The following is a 19303-nucleotide window of genomic DNA, read 5'->3' as shown; positions in this document are numbered from 1 at the left end:
GCTGGTCCATGGCTCTATGAATCACTCAGGTCCAGAGGGCAGGCCCCAGGATGAGCCAGCTGCTTTATAAGGCAAAGGGAAATTGGGCAGTGAGGACACAATGGACACAGCGTGGTATAGTGGTTAAGAGTGGTGGTTTGGAGCGGTGGACTCTGAGCTGGAGAACCGGGTTTGATTCCCCACTCCTCCACATGTGCGGCAGAGGCGGATCTGGTGAACTGGATGTGTTTTCCCCCAATCCTACACACGAAGCCAGCTGGGTGACCTTGGGCAAGTTACAGTTTCATTAAGAGCTCTCTCAGCCCCGCCTGCCTCACAGGGTGTCTGTTGTGGGGAGGGGAAGGGAAGGTGATTGTAAGCCGGTTTGAGTCTCCCTCAAGTGGTAGAGAAAGTCAGCATATAAAAACCAACTCTTCTTCGTTTTGCTCTGGAGGTTGACAGGAGTAGGGACAGAAGAAAAGAGAGAGTTGGTTTTTTATATGCTGACTTTCTCTACCACTTAAGGAAGAATCAAACCTGCTTACAATCCCCTTCCACTCCCCACAACAGACACCCAGTGAGGCAAGAGGGGCTGAGAGAGTTCGGAGAGAGCTGTGACTAGCCCAAAGTCACCAAGCTGGCATCATATGTAGGAGTGGGAAACCAACCCGGTTCACCAGATTAGCCTCCGCTCATGTGGAGGAGTGGGGAATCAAACCCGGTTCTCCTGATTAGAGTCCACCACTCCAAACCACCGCTCTTAACCACTACACCACACTGGCTCTCAGTGGGAAAGTGGGAGAGAGATGGCTACTACCCATAATTTAGAGGTAAACCTTTAAATACAAGTGCTAGGAGGCAACAGCAAGAGAAAACTTTGGCCTCTATGGCCTGAGTAGAAGAGAAGACCTTGGCCTCTCAGCCCCGCCTACCTCACAGGGTGTCTGTTGCGGGGAGGGGAAGGGAAGGCGATTGTAAGCAGGTTTGAGTCTCCCTTATGTGGTAGAGAAAGTCAGCATATAAAAACCAACTCTTCTTCTTCTTCATTTTGCTCTGGAGGTTGAAAGGAGTAGGGATAGGAGAGAAGAGAGAGTTGGTTTTTTATATGCCAACATGGTGATGGACACTACTTTCCTTCTTAGCCAGAAGAAGGAGAAGAGTTGGTTTTTATACCCTTCTTTTCTCTACAGAAAGGAACCTCAAAGCGGCTTACAATCACCTTCCCTTCCCCTCCTCCACAACAGTCACCTTGTGATGTTGGTGGGGCTGAGAGAAATGGGGCTAATCTAGTTATCCAGATTAGAGTCCTCCACTTGTGGAGGAGTGGGGAATCAAACCTGATCCTCCAGATTAGAGGCCTGGGGGAGTACCGTATAGACAACTGCCCCCTACCGGCAAGGATCTGCCCGACCCCAGGCAAGTCACCTACAAAGATTTACAGATTACCTAGAGAATTAGTTGTTGTTGTTTAAGATGTAAAAAAGGAAGCCTCTAAGGGCCTTAGAAATGGAATGGGTTATCAGTCGGATAAATATTGTGCTGTAATCCCAAATGCACAAAATCATGAAACCAAATGATCAGGGGACTAGAGCAACTGCCCTATGAGGAGCGGTTAAAACGCTCAGGAGTGTTTAGCTTGGAAAGAAGGCAGTTAAGGGGAAACATAATAGATGTCCATAAAATTATGCATGGTATGGAATAGGGTTGCCAACTGCCAGGTAGTAGCAGGAGATCTCCTGCTAATTCAACCAATCTCCAACCGATAGAGATCAGATCACCTGGCGAAAAATGGCGGCTTTGGCAATTGAACTCTATGACATTGAAGTCCCTCCCCTCTCTAAACCCTGCCCTCTTCAGGCCCTGCCCCCAAAATCTCCCACCGGTTGAGAAGAGGGACCTGGCAACTCTAGTATGGAGAGAGTGGACAGGGAGAAGCGTTTCTCCCTCTCTCAGAATGCTAGAACTTCGGGTCATCCGCTGAAGCTGGAGGGTGAGAGATTTAAAACAGATAAAAGGAAGTATTTCTTCACACAACGCATTGTGAAACTCCCTGCCCCAGGATGTGGTGATGGCTGCCAACTTGGATGGCTTTAAGAGAGGAGTGGACATGTTCATGGAGGAGAGGGGTATTCATGGCTAGTAGCCAAAATGGATACTAGTCATGATGCAAACCTTTTCTCTCCAGGATCAGAGTAGCATTCCTATTATATTAGATGCTTTGGAACACAGGCAGGACAATGCTGCTGTTTGTGGCTTGTTTGTGGCTTCCTAGAGGCACCTGGTTGGCCACTGTGTGAACAGACTGCTGGGCTTGATGGACCTTGGTCTGATCCAGCATGGCCTTTCTTATGTTCTTATGTTCTTAAGATTGAGCACTTGCCTTCTGGCTCTTCAGAGAAGGAAGGGACTGGAGAGGGTGGAGAGAAAAGCTGGACAAATGTCCCTTTGGACTTCATATTCAAACCAACCCTGGCTACAGCACGGCGTAACTCCAGGGAGGGAGTTCCCAAAATGATCAGCCGAATGTCGGCAAAAGTTGCTGTTGCGACGGGAGGGATGAACCCCGGTATTACCATCTAAAACAAAATGCGATGTTTAGCTCACTTGTTTTAATAGCTTTGCATTTTGCATGGATAATATGAGCTAGCCTGGAGGCATTATTTCCAGCGAGATTGTTGAATCCAGCTGAATATCTATTTTAGGATTAAATGAATTTTGTAAAGGCTCATTTGTTTGAAGAAGTGATAGTTAATCATTGGTGTTTACACATGAATGTGAAGTGGGGAATTTCCGTCGCAATCTCATCCTCTCTCTCCCTACCTCTGCTGCACCTGACCTGCCTTTGCCCAGAGCCAAAACTGTTTGGGAAGGTGGAAAAAGAGAAGATTAAACACCTCAAATATGTTTGCTTAATAGAGCAATGTAAATCATTAAATGAGGTGCTCACTTCTCACATGCGGGGCACTTTTTAAAAATGAAAAACGACATCACTTGCAACGACAGCCCAAAGTGCCACATTTTAATCAAGAAGTGTCATTTAGTAGCCATGGAGTAGGCAGCATGATAAGGTTGCCAGCCTCCCGGTGGGGCCTGGAGACCACAATTTAAGGAAGATGTAGACAAGCTGAAACGTGGCAACAAAGGATGGCAACAAAGATGGCGAGAGGTCTGAAGACCAAGTCCTATGAGGAATGGTTGAAGGATCTGGGAATGTTCAGCCTGAAGAGGAGAAGACTGAGAAGGGATATGATAACCATCTTCAAGTACTTGAAGGGCTGTCATATAGAGGATGGTGTCGCGTTGTTTTCTGTCGCTCCAGAAGGTCGGACCAGAACCAATGGGTTGAAATTAAATCGAAAGAGTTTCTGTCTAGACATTAGGAAGAATTTTCTAACAGAGCGGTTCCTCAGTGGAACAGGCTTCCTCGGGAGGTGGTAAACTCTTCTTCCCTGGAGGTTTTTAAGAAGAGGCTAGATGGCCATCTGTCAACAATGCTGATTCTGTGACCTTAAGCAGATGATGAGAGGGAGGGCATCTTGGCCATCTTCTGGGCATGGAGTAGGGGTCACTGGGAGTGTGGGGGGGAGGGAGTTGTGTATTTCCTGCCTTGTGCAGGGGGTTTGACTAGATGACCCTGGTGGTCCCTTCCCACTCTGTGATTCTGTGATCTCCCGCTAGTGCAACTGATCTCCAGACAATAGAGCTCAGTTCCCCTTGAGAAAAGGGCTGCTTTGGAGGTTGGGCTCTATGGCATTGTAAGCTGGTGAGTTCCCTCCCCTCTCCAAGCTCTGCCCCCCAGGCTCCACCCCCAAAACCTCCAGGTATTTTTAATAGGTTATAGCTCAATAATCTTTCTTTAAAGACAATGGCTGTTTGAGAGAGGACTCAATGGCATTGGGGCGGAGCCTGAGGAGGGCAGGTTTGGGGAGGGAAGGGACATCAATGTATCGGCTGGAGATCAATTGTAATAGCAGGAGGTATAAGTGAATAAAACAAATAAAATTTTAAAAATAGCTATGTTTTTTCCTTCGCTTGTATCATGCAATGATTTCAAATCATGATTTGAATCTCTTGTGTCCTTGGTGATTTTTTTTTAAAAAAAAAAATCTCTCCATCACAGCTTGAATATCTTATCAAACGGAACATGTCAACATATACCCAATCTGCAAAGTGTATTTACTGCAAATATGTGTGTTTGATTTTGATAGCCATTTTCTTTAAAGGTGGGATGGAGTGTCACTGCGTGCGGTTATCATTTTTCACCCAGCCAAGTTAATGCCCAATTTAATTCCTTTTTTTCTTTCTTTTTTTTTAAAAAAGAAGGAAATAAATGGAAATCCAGCATGCTGCAAATGGCTGGCTGGGAATGTTTCCAAAAGCATTTGCATTTCAGCATTTCCGCCTCCCCCCCCCCCTTCTAATAGCAGCACCTTGTTCAATTGTGTTCTCAGCCTGTTCTGGTTAGAAAATAATGATGTTTGCTATTGTTACGGGGACTGGTACTTAACAATCTCCTAGACCTATTCACACTCCTGGCAGGACTGCTAAGCAGAGAGCATCCTTTTATATTCAGTGTCCATGGCAAAGTGGGGCATGAACAGAGCACCTTGCTAGGCTGCGCACGGATGTGTGAGCTGTGTACAATTTTTTAAAACTGTTGGATCAGACCGGATCTTCCACTGGCACAAAAGAAAGGAGGAGAAAAAGAAAAGAGTTGGTTTTTATGTGTTTTTTAATTCCCTTCCTGTCTCCTTGACAGACACCTTGTGAGTAGGGTTGCCAACCTCCAGGGACTGGCTGGAGATCTCCTGCTATTACAACGGATCTCCAGCCAGTAGAGATCAGTTCCCCTGGGGGAAATGGCCACTTTGGCAATTGGGGTCTATGGCATTGAAGTCCCTCCCCTCCCCAAACCCTGCCCTCCTCAGGCTCCGCCCCCAAACCTTCCGCCGGTGGTGAACAAGGACCTGGCAACCCTACTTGTGAGGTAGGTGAGGCTGAGAGAGCTCTAAGAGAAGTGTGACTAGCCCAAGGTCATGCAGCTGGCTTCATGTGGAAGAGCGGGGAAACCAACCCGGTTCACCAGATTAGAGTCTGCCACTCATGTGGAGGAGTGGGGAATCAAACCCAGGTCTTCAGATAAGAATCCACTGCTCATGTGGAGGAGTGGGGAATCCAACCCAGTTGTCCAAATTAGAGTTCACTGCTCTTAACTACTACACTATGCTGGAGGAGGCCTTTTGACCCCTGAAAAGGCTATGTCATGGATTGTAGGACCTGCATGCACAGAAGAGAGCAGGGCAGGGGTGAAGCTGCCTTATACTGAATCAGATCATTGCTCCATCAAGTTCAGTATTGTCTACTCAGTCTGACAGCAGTTTTCCAGGGTCTCAGGCAGAGGTCTTTCATGTCACCTATTGCTTGGACCTATTAACTGGAGATGCTGGGGACTGAACCTGGGACCTTCTGCATGCCAAGCAGATGCTATACCACTGAGCCTTGGCCCCTCTCCTAAATGGAACTCTCACATGTAGCTGCCTTATACAGATTCAGGTCATTGGTCCATCGAGGTTGGGTTTGTCTGCTCAGACTGGCAGAAGTTCTCTAGGGTCTACTGTTTAAAACGTCAGGCTAAGACTTGCGAGTCACTCAAGCTGGCATGGTCACAGCTGAGGCGCCAGATGAAGATGTGTCCACCCACTTCAAGGATCAATGCCCACATTAGCAGAAAAGAACTGGCAGTTCCAGTGGTGATGGGGGCAGAGAAATCTTCAAAGGTTAGCTTCTGGCCAGCAGCAGTAGTGGAAGGTGACAATGGCGGGGGATCTTTCGTAGACAACAGCAGTCCCACTACAGCTAACCTTGGTTAGTACTGCACAGAAGAAAACCATGGTAAACCACTTCTGACCAACCCTTGCCTTGAAAACCCTATGGTAAGACAATCCAAAATGAAAACAGATATAGTCCTGGAAGATGAGACCTCGTTTTTTCAACTCATTTTTTCTATCAACCACACACACACACACACACACACCTGTCTCACAAATATACATTGAAATATAATTTGAGTGAGATTGGGATTCTGGCTGTTGGTCCACCTTCTTCTGACCTGGCCAGTGAAAGTTAGTAGCAATGCGAAAAAGAAGGATTACACCTGGACAGCCACTAACCATGGTTGATGTTAACAAGTTATTTGCAAACCATGGTTCAAAGCTCATGGATTCTCAGCATGGTGAACAACTTTAATGAGATTTACAACCTAGACCAACCCTGACCTGGGTGGCCCAGGCTAGCCAGATCTTGTCAGATCTTAGAAGCAGTACTTGGATGGGAGACCACCAAGGAAGTTCAAGGTTGCTCCACAGGAGCAGTCAGTGGCAAACCCCCTCTTTCATTTCCTGCCTTGAAAATCCTATGGGGTTGCCATAAGTTGGCTGCGACTTGATGGCACTTTCCACCACCACATCCTAGACTGAATCTGTATTTTAAATTGGCATCTTTACTAGCATGCGTAGTTCTTCTTCCTTGACAAATGAGCTCCTGTGGGCAGTAATTGCTTTAAAACTATTTGAGGCTGGCATTTAATTCTTCCAAGCGTTGTTGTTTTTAAGCAGGTAAGGGTGGTAACTGGGAGGGAAGGCAGCATGGTATAGCCTGATCTCATTAGATCTCGGAAGCAGGGTCAACCCTGGTTAGTATTTGGATGGGAGACTACCAAGGAATAGGGGAGGGGCTGTGGCTCAGTGGTAGAGCCTCTGCTTGGCATGTAGAAGGTCCCAGGTTCAATCCCCAGCATCTACAGTTAAAGGGACTGGGCAAGTAGGTGATGTGAAAGACATCTGCCTGAGACCCTGGACAGCCGCTGCCAGTCTGAGTAGACAATACTGACTTTGATGGACCAAGGGTCTGATTCAGTATAAGGCATCTTCATGTGTTCATGTGAACAGGGTTGTTATGCAGAGGATTTTTTAAAATATTTGAAGGGCTTTCACTTAGAGGAGGGCAGGGAGCTGTTCCTGTTGGCATCAGAGGATAGGACTTCCCATAATGGGTTTAAATTGTGGGTGGAAAGGTACTGGCTGGATATTAGGGGGGGAAATTTGCAGTAAGAGTCGTTCAACAGTGGAATCGGCTAACTAGGGAGGTGGTGAGCTCTCCCCTCACTGGCAGTCGGCTGCGACTTGACGGCACTTTAAGCACACATACCCAGGGGTGGTAACTGGTACATCTACAGCAAGTTTTCAATCCAGGCCGTTGCCCCCTGTGAAAGAAGAACATAACCACACCTAATGACTCTACTCAATGGCAGGCAGCATGCACTTCTGTGCTCGGCGTTTGCTTTTGTACACAGAAGACGGGCGATCTCAGATGCCAGGTTGCAGATGGGGTTGCCGAATGTTGTTTGACAGCTGATTAGAGTAATCAGATGGAAATGATGAGCTAATCACTTTGACAGGCTCCACCGCTCCAGCGAGAATCCCACCAGGTTAATCTAATTTTCTCGCCATTCCTTTTGCTTGGGATACGCTGCTCAGCCTGCACGTTTTCTCTTTGAATGGCACACGGTCCCCTCTCCACAAGCATCATACACTGGGAAGGCTACTGAACTTCAACAGAAAGAGGGATCAGAAACATACCGCCTATGAGCTTCCTCCTGCCCAACAAGGCTTGGCCCACACATTCTCTTGCTGCCACCATGTGGTGACTTACTCACAGATGAAACATTAGTTTAGAAAAGTCCCTTTGCCTAAATTAATCCTCCTGCTTCATCTTCTTTGGTGTTCTAAGTTTTGGTTGATAGCAACCAGGATAAAGTGTTTTCTTTTTCCTTCCAGAGCCAGCATGGTGTAGTGACTAAGAGAGGTGGACTCTGATCCGGAGAACCGGGTTTGATTCCCCATTCCTCCACATAAGCAGCGGACTCTAGTCTGGTGAACCGGGTTGGTTTCCCCACTCCTCCATATGAAGCCAGCTGGGTGACCTTGGGCTAGTCACGGTTCTCTCTGAAGTCTCTCAGCCCCACCTACTTCACAGGGTGTCTGTTGTGGGGAGGGGAAGGGAAGGGAAGGAGATTGTAAGCCGGTTTGATTCTCCTTAAAAGGTAGAGAAAACCGGCATATAAAAACCAACCCTTCTTCTTCTTTTGAAGTCCTCGCCAAAACACTTTCCATTGTCTTTCAGTCTTTTAACTTAATCCCGGACGTGATCGTTGCAAAAAATTAAAAGGGCACACAATTACAGCAATCCGCAAACCATACTACAGATAATGAGTGTTACTGGTTTCAGTCGAATCAAAGACTTGGATTAGGAATGCATCAAAAGTCATCCCCGTACTGATTATCCCAGAGAGCTGGTTATGTATAGCACTCGCAGGGCCAGATGTTCTATTTCTACAATTCTTTACAGCTCACTACATTAGCCTCAATATATTACTTCCTCGTCTGTCACGCAGCCCCTGAAAACGTGGCAACTGAAAAATCTATGCCTCATTTGATTGAATCATAGAATCATAGAGTTGGAAGGGACCACCAGGGTCATGGCTCAGTGGTAGAGCATCTACTTGGCATGCAAAAGGTCCCAGGTTCAATCCCCGGCATCTCCAGTGAAAGGGATTAGGCAAGTAGATGACATGAAAGACTTATACCTGAGACCCAGGAGAGCTGCTGCCGGTCTGAGTAGACAATACTGACTTTGATGGACCAAGGGTCTGATTCAGTATAAGGCAGCAGCATGTGTGTTCATGTGTGATTATGTGTGTGTTCATCTAGTCCAACCCCCTGCACAATGCAGGAAATTCACAGCTTCCTCCCCCCACACACACCCAGTGACCCATACTTCATGCCCAGAAGATGGCCAAGATGCCCTCCCTCTCATGAACTGCCTAAGGTCATAGAATCAGTACTGCTCACAGATGGCCATCTAACTTCTTCTTAAAATCCTCCAGGGAAGGCGCACTTACCACCTCCCGAGGAAGCCTGTTCCACTGAGGAACTGCTCTAACTGTTAGAAAATTCTTCCTAGTGTCTAAATGGAAACTCTTTTAATTTAATTTCACCCCGTTGGTTCTGGTCTGACCTTCTGGGGCAACAGAAAGCAGCTTGGCACCCTACTCTATATGACAGCCCTTCAAGTACTTGAAGATGGCCAGAGAATGGCTTACTTTAGATACATATGTTGTCTGTATGACAGAATCTATCAAGCAAGTTGATATGAGTTTCTTTCTGGCTTCTTCAGAAATATCGCCAAGGCAGAATACGATGATAGTCGTTTTCTACTGCTTCGGGGTCATTGTCCTTCTAAAGATTGTGAGAATGTTGCTGGAAGCCTCAGTACCATAAAACAGGGGTTATTGGGGTTTGCTGTTTATTATTGTCAGTCCCGTCCCCCCCACCTCCCACCCCCCAGCCAAGGCTTTCAGGGTGACTGGCGGAACTATGTTCAGTTTATGTAATCATTGCTGTTAGACTATTTTGTCTTGTTATTCTTTTCAGTGCTTTTGATTCTTAAAGCTATAAAGTGATTTTGATTCTTAATGCTAGAAAGCTAGAAAGATAACCACCAGGATGTCAGCTATACCCTGGAAACCGATTGGTAATTAGCAGAGCTAATGTTAATATGCTATCTGTCAGTACTACCAGAAATCAATCTGGCTGCTACATTGTGGACCAATTACAGTTTCTGAACCATCTGCAAGGGCAGCCAAACATTGTGTACATTATAATAGCCCATACCATGGGTTGGTGGATCATGAAAAGCTGAAAAACTCTTCTCTTGGCTATAGTCTTTTTTGGGCAACCAGAATGAGACCTAGATTCAAGAGCATTCCCAAAGTATGAACCAAGTCCTTCAAGAGGGGAGTGGGATCAAATCTAGAACAGACATTTGTACCATTTTGCAGCCCTTAAAAACTGCCCAGAGGTTTATGGAAAATCAGAGTATAAATATTTTAATTAATAAATACCTACTATGAGCATCTTTTCTCTTGTTATGATTTAGTTTCAGTTAAGATTGGACCGAGGGTCCAATCTGAAACTTTGATAGTAGAACTAGAATTACATTTCCTTTCCTTTTATCCCTTAGAAGCTCCTTGATCAATTGATCTTGAGCAGCATATATCTAGTGTTGGGGGGATATAAGGATTGAAACAAATCTTGCCACTGACAATGTAGCCTTGGGGTCCCTATCGCTTAGTAAAAAAGGCATTATGTCAGTCACAGAGGCATTGGATTTGTATATTAAAAGGGGGGAAATATAGTGCGATCGAAGTTCCTCGTAAAAGCGTCATTCCAAAAGGGCATGAGCTAATGAGTCAATAGAGCCAGAAGAGCAAGGGCAGATCCTGTCTGAGGATGGTATATTCAGAATTCTGCCCTGCATTACCATAGAAGGATTAGCATTAAATCTAGCCAAGCAAAAAGCTCTACAGAGACGAGGAGTTGTCAGATAATATGTATAGGCAGGCAGACCACGTAGAGGGGGTATTCCGAAGAACTGGGATGAAGAGAATTACATTTGGTGGGTTGCAGTTAAGGTTACCAGGTCCCTCTTCGCTATCGGCGGGAGGTTTTTGAGGTTGAGCCTGAGGAGGGGGTGTTGGGGAGGGGAGATACTTCAGTGTCATAAAGTCCATTTGCCAAAGTGGCCATTTTCTCCAGGTGAACTGATCTCTGTTGCCTGGAGAGCCGTCGTAATAGCGGGAGATCTCCAGCCACCACCTGGAGGTTGGCAACCCTAGTTGCACGTGGACTTTGCTATAATTTCCCCAGGCTTTTCCAACCCTTGTTACTCTAACGTTGGTAGAACAAGAGCAAGGGTCCAGTAGCACCCTAAAGGCTAACACAATTTCTGGCAGGGCATGAGCTATGAGCTTTCATGAGCTACAGCTCACTTCTTCAGATACACTTCAAATGTCCCTGGCAAGGTCCCCAGCTCAGCACAACACATGAACCCCCTCCCAGGCTCTGGAGAGGGATTTGAAGCAAAGCGGCATGTGATACTAGAGCAGTGGTCCCCAACGTTTTTGAGTCTGTGGGCACATTTGGCATCATGACACAGCATGGCGGGCGCTGCAAGAAAATGGCTGCTGCAGGAGGCGGAGCCAGCCACAAAACGATTGCCGCATCTTAACTTCAGTAACGCAGTGTAGATCCTCATGCTGTGGTGGCCGCTGCTGCCAAAGCAACATTTTAAAAAATCTGCACAAGCAATCAAATCTCCAATAGTTAGGGTTGCCAGGTCCCTCTTTGCAACTGGCGGCAGGTTTTGGGGCTGGAGCCTGAGGAGGGCGGGGTTTTGGGGAGGGGAGGGACTTCAATGCCATAGAGTCCAATTGCCAGAGCAGCCATTTTCTTCGGGTGAACTGATCTCTATCGGCTGGAGATAATTTGTAATAGCAGGAGAAGTTGGCATCCCTACCAATAGTCCAGCAGATGCCATGCCTTGCTGGGCAAAAGCCCCACCTGGCCCCACCCACTCACTTAAAACAGTTTGCAGGCACCAGAAAAGGTATTGGCAGGTGCTGCGGCAGCCACAGGCACCATATTGGGGATCAATGTACAAGAGACCCATCCTCTCTTCCCACCTCAAACATGCAGAGAAGAAGTCAGGGGATAGAAAGGTCAGTGGCAGTCAGAACGTTTGGTGGGTTAGTAAGCCAAGGAAAAATGCCCCCCCCCATTGAGAATGTAGTTTTACTGTCCAAAGTCACCCCAGAAAATTGTAATAGGGAATGAGGGGATTAATCATAGGGCTGCCAGCCTCCAGGTAATCATATGCAGAAGCTAATAAAGTCCAAAAGCCGAACTGCTAAACAGAAACCTCCTGTCCTGTGAGACACAGTCTTGCAGGCTGGGTGTGTGGATTTAGATCTTCATTAAGTTGGTGTCGTGACTGTTACATGGACCTTATGGTGTTCTTGTTGTTATATGTTTAGCTTTGTACTTTACAGGATTTTTGGTGGTTTTGTATTACATGTTTTTGGATATGAGGTGGTCTGAATTACAGTGTTATTGTATATTGAGCCTCCGTGCTGCCTTCTTGTATTTAGCGTTGCATTTGCAGCATTGGAAAACCATTGTTTTATTTTTGTAGCCTCCAGGTAGTAGCTGGAGATCTCCTGCTACTACAACTGATCTCCAGCCGATGGAGAATTTATACTCAGCTTTAAATTTTATTGTGGGGTGTTGTATCCCATCCATTACATTTGGATGGCGAGTTAGATATACCTGTGTATTAGACTTTTTGCAACTTTGCTGGTTATGTACTGAATAAAGACTTGACAGCCGATAGAGATCAATTCCCCTAGAGAAAATGGCTGCTTTGGCCATTGGACTCTATGGCTTTGAACACACGAAGCTGCCTTATACTGAATCAGACCCTTGGTCCATCAAAGTCAGTATTGTCTACTCAGACCAGCAGCGGCTCTCCAAGGTCTCAGGCAGAGGTCTTTCACTTCACCTACTTGCCCAGTCCCTTTAACTGGAAGTGCCTGGGATTGAATCTGGGACTTTCTGCATGCCAAGCAGATGCTCTACCACTGAGCCATGAAGTCCCTCCCCTCCCCAAAGCCTGCCCTCCTCAGGCTTCGCCCCAAAAACCTACCACCGGTTGCCAAGAGGGACCTGGCAACCCTAATTTATAAGTAGGGAGGGGCTGCTATGTGTAACTTCAACAGTGGAAGGTTTTTTGAAAGGTGAAAGAATCTCTGCTTTAGCTGGAGCCTTTGCCATCCTTCCAGTAGAATCCTATGCCAACATATACGGGCATAGCTCTATTCCCCATGGCTGCAGTCGAAGAACCAGAATATGGTAAATTTAAGAAAGTACCCTGAATGCACACAGCATTTATTCATTGTTATCTCGTGTAATGTCACTCTAATAAAGACCACAATATCTGAAACCCTCTTCCAATTGTGGCCGTCAAGGGTGGAAAGCACCCATTCATGGCTATATTTCTTTTTAGCATAGCAACATTAAGCTTGTTGGGGGAGGGGGGAGAAATCACTTACCTGGAGAGATAACCATAAGTGTATTGCTTTATGATGTATAACGGCAATAACTGCCTTTTTGATAAGACGCGAGATCGAGGTGACACACTTTCCGTTGGTGGCATCTAATCTGAAGTTGGCTTTGTATCATCTGTAATCGCTTTTTTGGAGGACCTGGGGAAGTAGAGAACTATTTTATTATTTTATAGCCTAAAGTAACACAGGCAGGATATGAAATGCTTGGATTATTTCCCCATTGCTTAGAGCAGAGGAAAGACTTACCCCCTTAACGTTCTGCTCCATCAATTCTCTTTTTCGCGGCGTACTTTCCCCAGATCCATCTGACCCGTCTTTTCTCTTCCCTCCCCGTCAGCCCTGCTTCCAGTGCTCTTAAATATTTTATCGGTCAGAGCACTTAGAATATGTACTGTCATGGTTGCTATCTCTGGAGGTCACCCAGGGGTTTAACAATAAGATGTGAACCAGCGAGTCTGTGCAAACCTACTTTGGGTTCTCAATGGCGCATGTTTTATTGAATCCAATGTTAAAGGCAGTTAACTTATCAATTGGTGATTGTGAAGGTTAAGGGAGCCTGTAATGGGAATCCTTTTATGTTAAAGAAATTTAAAGGCCAATTCGAATGACACGTCAGCTGCACATAACTTTGCCGACAAGCCCTTCTGCATGAAGGGAGATTCCTGCAGCCTGCAGCACATTTTGAGATCTTCCACTCATGCCCCATGACCCATGGATGAGCAGCATTTGTATTCCAAAATTCTCTGGTCCCAACAGCCATGCAGGTGTGTGCAAGTCACATATGTTTCTACAAAGACAAGGGCTTTTCCTGTAGCTAGCACCATTGGTGAAACAGGGCCAAATGGCACATGAACACATGAAGCTGCCTTCTACGGAATCAGACCCTTGGTCCATCAGAGTCACTATTGTCTACTCAGACCAGCAGCGGCTCTCCAGGGTCTCAGGCAAAGGACTTTCACATCACCTACTTGCCTAGTCCCTTTAACTGGAGATGCCGGGGATTGAACCTGGGGCCTTCTGCATTCCAACCAGATGCTCTACCACTGAGCCACAGCCCCTCTCACGATGCTGAAGATCTCTGCATGTCCATTCCTGCTGTGCACCTCTGCTGGTTGGTTCCCAGATCTCTACAAGTCAAATCCTATTGTGTTGTCTTTTGGATGTCCCACTGTGTTGATTGTTTCAGAGGGTAGCCATGTAGGTCTGCAGTAGAATGGCTAGATTTGAGTCCAGTAGTGCCATAGCAATCAACAAGATTTTTGCAGGATAAGCTTTCAAGAGTCAACTCTCTCGACATGCTGCTTTGTAATTGGCTGTGAGCGAAACTAAGCTTCTGTGCCCCACACTTTGCCTTATGCACAGGGATTTCACCCGGGCTGAGATGGAAGGAAAGGGAAGAATCGAGTTAACAGGGGACGGGATTTGTGAGGGCTGGCAGCAAGGTCACCTCTAATGGAGGGAAAACTCATGCGTAACTCCAAGGAACAGCAGAGACAGACCGGGGGGTGAACATGAGTGAAAGTACCCCTGCAAAAATGACTAATATTGATCTTGATGGGCCATTGGCATCTTCATGTGTTCACATGTTTGTGTGTGTGTGTAAAGTGCCATCAAGTCGCAGCTGACTTATGGCAACCCCTTTTGGGGTTTTCATTGCAAGAGACTAACAGAGGTGGTTTGCCAGTGCCTTCCTCTGCACAGCAACCCTGGTATTCCTTGGTGGTCTCCCATCTAAATACTAACCAGGGCTGACCCTGCTTAGCTTCCGAGATCTGACGAGATCAGGCTAGCCTGGGCCATCCAGGTCAGGGCGTTCACATGTTTAGCTCCTGCAAATTTATCCCGTGGCTCCAATTTCCCAAGCAAATGTAAAATAGGCTTTGTTCAACTCATGTCCTTCCAAGCCGCTTTACTTTCTCTTTCTTCTTCTTGTCTCTTGTTTCTAGATGCATCATCCCATTCAGATGAAACCGGCAGACAGCGAAAAGTCCAACGGTAGGTTTTCCGGCTTGAATGCCCTCGCCGCTCATTGTCAAACGGGAAATTATTTCTGTCTATTGATACCGTGCTTTTCTCCCCAATGGGGATAAAAAGTGGCTTACGGCATCATTCTCCCCTCTTCTGTTCGATCCTCTCAACAACCACCTGGTGGGGTAGGTTGGGCTGAAGGAGAAAGGGATGGGCCTGAAGTCATCCAGGCAGAGCAAGGATTCAATCCCCAGGTTGCTCAAATCCTAGTCCAACACTCTAACCATTACGCTATGGTCGTTTATGCATGGGAGTTTTACCTGAGGTTTGTTGCTCGCTGGACCCACACATTCCTGTTGGGAATCTCTGCACCAGCAGTCTCCAAGCTCAAATCAAGTCCCCGCCCCTTTAAATGCTGCTTTGTAATTGGCTTACTTTGTAGGGCTTACTGTGAGAGAAAATCCCCCTCAAACCCCAATTGCTGCATAAAAAAGCATTTTAAGAACAAAAAAAAAACCCCCAAAAAACGGAGCAATCTGAAAGAAGCGGGGGAGAAATCCATTCCTCGGTTTTAAAAAGCCTTTCTTCTGCTCAGAAAAAGTTCAGAGGAAGCAGGAAGCGTTTGAATTCCTGCCTCTTTACAAGCTGCTTTGTAATTGGCTGTGAGAGAAACCAAGCTTGCATGTCCCGTGTTTTGCCTTATTCACCGGGATTTCACCTGGGCTGAGCTCAGGGGAGAGGGAAGAATCAGGTTAACAGAAGGACTAAAAGTCCCAGGATTTGTGAGGGCTGGCAGTGAGGTCATCTCTGTTGGAGGGAAAACTCATGCATAACTCCAAGGAACAACCGAGACAGACCGGGGGCCAACGTCAGTGAAAGTACCCATGCATAAGCGACCTATATTATTAAATGTAGATGCAGTGACAGGTTTAGAGAAATGCCGAATCCTTCTGTGGGCATCCATTTGTCTCATTGACAAAGGGAAGACGAATAGAGCTTCTGAGTCATGTCTATGACTCCCTAGTGTACGCTGCAGCCTTCCAGAACACATGAGAATTGATACTGTGTGCTTTTTATGGACTCCTTAAACCGTCAAGATGAATTGGATAAACTTGACGCAAAGAGACATCCATTCATTTCCAAATGAGTGAACAAATGAACTGGAAAAGCCCTAGCTGTATCATTCATTTGTATGGACAAAAAAAAGCCAACGAACGGTGTTTGTTCAGTTCCTTTCTTCACTCCTTCCTTCTCCTGCTATTACAACTGATCTCTAGCCGATAGAGATCAATTCTCCTGGAGAAAACGGCTGCTTTGGCAATTGGACTCTATGGCATTAAAGTCCCTCCCCTCCCCAAACCCCACCCTCCTCAGGCTCTACATCAAAAACCTCCCACTGGTGGCAAAGAGGGACCTGGCAACCCTACATAGACTCCAATTGCCAAAGCAGCCATTATCTCCTGGTGAACTGATCTCTATCGGCTGGAGATCAGTTGCAACAGTGGGAGACCTCCAGCTAGTACCTGGAGGTTGGCAATCCTACTGCCCACCTCCACCCCGGTCTTCTGCTGGATGCCAGGCTGGGCAACCCAATGACTCTTCTCTCCCAGCTTCCCTTGTTTTGTTTTGACTTGCCTGCCTCGATGTGGGGGGAGATGGGGGGCGGACAGCCAAGTCTGCGCTCTTCTGAGAGAGGCGGCTTTATCGATTGAGTGGTCTTTCTGTGCCGTGCGAAATATGCAGGGAGCTTGAACATGTCTGAATCGCGCCGAGCTGGGCCTCTGCAGAAAGGGGATGCGTCCGCCTCGGTGCGTTTGGTTCTTAATCGAGCCCGGCTTTGCCCCTTGATTCCTATAATTTGCTAAGAGGCATGTCAGAGAAATCTCCTGCCTTCTTAGCTTGCAAGAGCCTTGCTTTTCCCGCATGGCAGAAATAATCATAGCCGGTTTCTTCCAGCAGGAATCTTTGCTCCTCATTAATTAGTAATCAGGGCAGAAGCCAGGCGCTGGGAGATTTCAGTACCTGCAAAATGTAAATGATGACCGGGCCCCTAAATCTCTCTGTTGGGTTAGAGGGTTTTTATATATTTTTTCTTTCATTCATTCTTTTCCCCCCCTCCTTTCTCCATTTGGTTAATTATACTGCATCCCATTTTCTCATTTCTCCGCGGATTCGGGGAAGTTCAAAAGAAAACGAAAACTTTTGCTCTGTTCTTTGTAAAGAGCTCAGAAGGGAAACAGAACAAAAATACTATCAGCCTATTGTTTATTTCCTAACTGGAACTATGGTTGCAACGCAGGCCGATGAGCCACGGAGTATTGTTAAGTGATTGTCTCCGATTTGACAAATGCACTCAGATATTCGGCAAAGCTAAGCCCTCTCCCCCCAAAAAATCCCTTCTGTAAGTAGCAGTGTACATGAACACATGAAGCTGCCGTCTACCGAATCAGACCCTTGGTCCATCAAAGTCAATACTGTCTACTCAGATCAGCAGCGGCTGTATAGGGTCTCAGGCAGAGGTCTTTCACATCACCTACTTGCCTAGTCCCTTTAACTGGAGATGCCGGGAATTGAACCTGGGACCTTCTGCATGCCAAGCAGATGCTCTACCACTGAGCCACGGCCCCTCCCGTGATGCTGAAGATCTCTGCATATTTTCTTGGCACCATTGGGTCATCCAAGAGGCAGCAGAGTGTCATGGTTAGAATGTGGGATGAGGATCATAGAGTTGGAAGGAACCACCAGGGTCATCTAGTCCAACCCCCTGCACAACGCAGGAAATTCACAACTACCTCCCCCTCACCCCCCCAGTGACACCCTATTCCATGCCCAGAAGATGGCCAAGGTGCCCTCCCTCTCATGAACTGCCTAAGGGTAATAGAATCAGGATTGCTCATAGATGGCCATCTAGCCTCTTCTTAAAAACCTCCAGGGATGTGGTGCAATTCTGGACTACACATGAGACTGAATAATAGATTGATGGAGAAGGGCTGTAGCTCAGTGGTAGAGCATCTGCTTGGCATGCAGAAGGTCCCAGGTTCAATCCCCGGCATCTCCAGTTAAAGGGACTAGGCAAGTAGGTGATGTGAAAGACCCCTGCCTGAGACCCTGGAGAGCCCCTGCCAGTCTGAGTAGACAATACTGACTTTGATGGACCAAGGGTCTGATTCAGTATAAGGCAGCTTCATGTGTTCATGTATTCAACTCCGGGTTAGGAAATTACTGGAGGTTTAAGGGGTGGAGCCTGAGTTTAGGGACGGGAAGGGACACAGTGGGGATGTGATGCTATACAGTCCTCTCTCCAAAGCAGCCATTTTTCCCCTAGAGGAAGGGATCTCTGTAATCTGGAGAACAGTTGTAATTCCGGGAGATCTCCAGGCACCACCTGGAGGCTGGCAACCCTAGCTGTATGCCTAAAATTTTTCATAGATTTGGGAAAGAGGCAGTGGGCCAGAGTGGCTGCATTTGGAAGTGTGGGGTTGATATGTAGGAGGACTGGTGTTTGCTACACCCCGATCTTCTCAGCATCTCATTGACCAGCGTAAAGGGTTTAACAGGAGCAGCTGCTGCTTGGCTAGGGCTGCCAAGCCCCTGGTGGGGACAGGGGATCCCCTGCCCCCAGGTCCTGTTGCCAGCTGCCTCAAGCAGCCTCAAGTACTTAGCATCCTTAATGTGCCATTGTGTGTGTGTGTTATACAAGAGAGCCAGCATGGTGTAGTGGTTAAGAGCAGTGGTTTGGAGTGGTGGGTTCTGATCTGGAGAACCGGGTTTGATTCCCCACTCCTCCACATGAGCGGCGGAGGCTAATCTGGTGAACTAGGTTGGTTTCCCCACTCCTCCACACGAAGCCAGCTGAGTGACCTTGGGCTACTCACAACTCTATCCGAACTCTCTCAGCCCCTCCTGCCTCCCTGGGTGTCTGTTGTGGGGAGGGAAAGGGAAGGAGATTGTAAACTGGTTTGATTCTTCCTTAAATGGTAGAGAAAGTCGGCATATTAAAAAAAAATCAACCGAACCTAAAAATCAACAAGTGCTTTCATGCGCAGATTCGGTTCTCATGTTTGATTTAAGCACTTTGGGTTCTTGGTTTGTGCAGGGCATACATTTGGAACCCAAGTTGTGGTAGAATGTTTTACGTTGGCTTGTTATATTAAAGAAGAAGAAGAGGGTTTTTTATATGCTGACTTTCTCTACCTTTTAAGGAGAATCATACTGGCTTACAATCTCCTTCCTTTCCTCTCCCCACAACAGACACCCTGTGAGGTAGGTGGGGCTGAGAGAATTCAGCGAGAACTGTGACTGGCCCAAGGTCACCCAGCTGGCTTCATGTGGAGG

The 19303-nt window shown here is 46.9% G+C and overlaps 1 protein-coding gene across 19 annotated transcripts in view; it reads left to right on the top strand.

Moving 5' to 3' along the window:
• The window catches only part of CELF2 (CUGBP Elav-like family member 2), a 393828-nt gene that overhangs the window by 275174 nt on the left and 99351 nt on the right, over positions 1-19303 (top strand). For all 19 annotated transcript variants that reach the window (XM_056847601.1, XM_056847613.1, XM_056847611.1 and 16 more), the window contains exon 4: positions 14947-14995. In XM_056847601.1, coding sequence (XP_056703579.1) covers positions 14947-14995 — 49 coding nt within the window. The remainder of the gene's footprint in view (positions 1-14946; positions 14996-19303) is intronic.

The sequence above is a fragment of the Euleptes europaea genome, chromosome 3, assembly GCF_029931775.1.
Source record: "Euleptes europaea isolate rEulEur1 chromosome 3, rEulEur1.hap1, whole genome shotgun sequence".
In the NCBI taxonomy this organism is placed as follows: Eukaryota; Metazoa; Chordata; class Lepidosauria; order Squamata; family Sphaerodactylidae; genus Euleptes; species Euleptes europaea.
The sequence above is the reverse complement of the archived record's forward strand: the minus strand, read 5'-3'. Positions and strand labels throughout refer to the sequence as shown.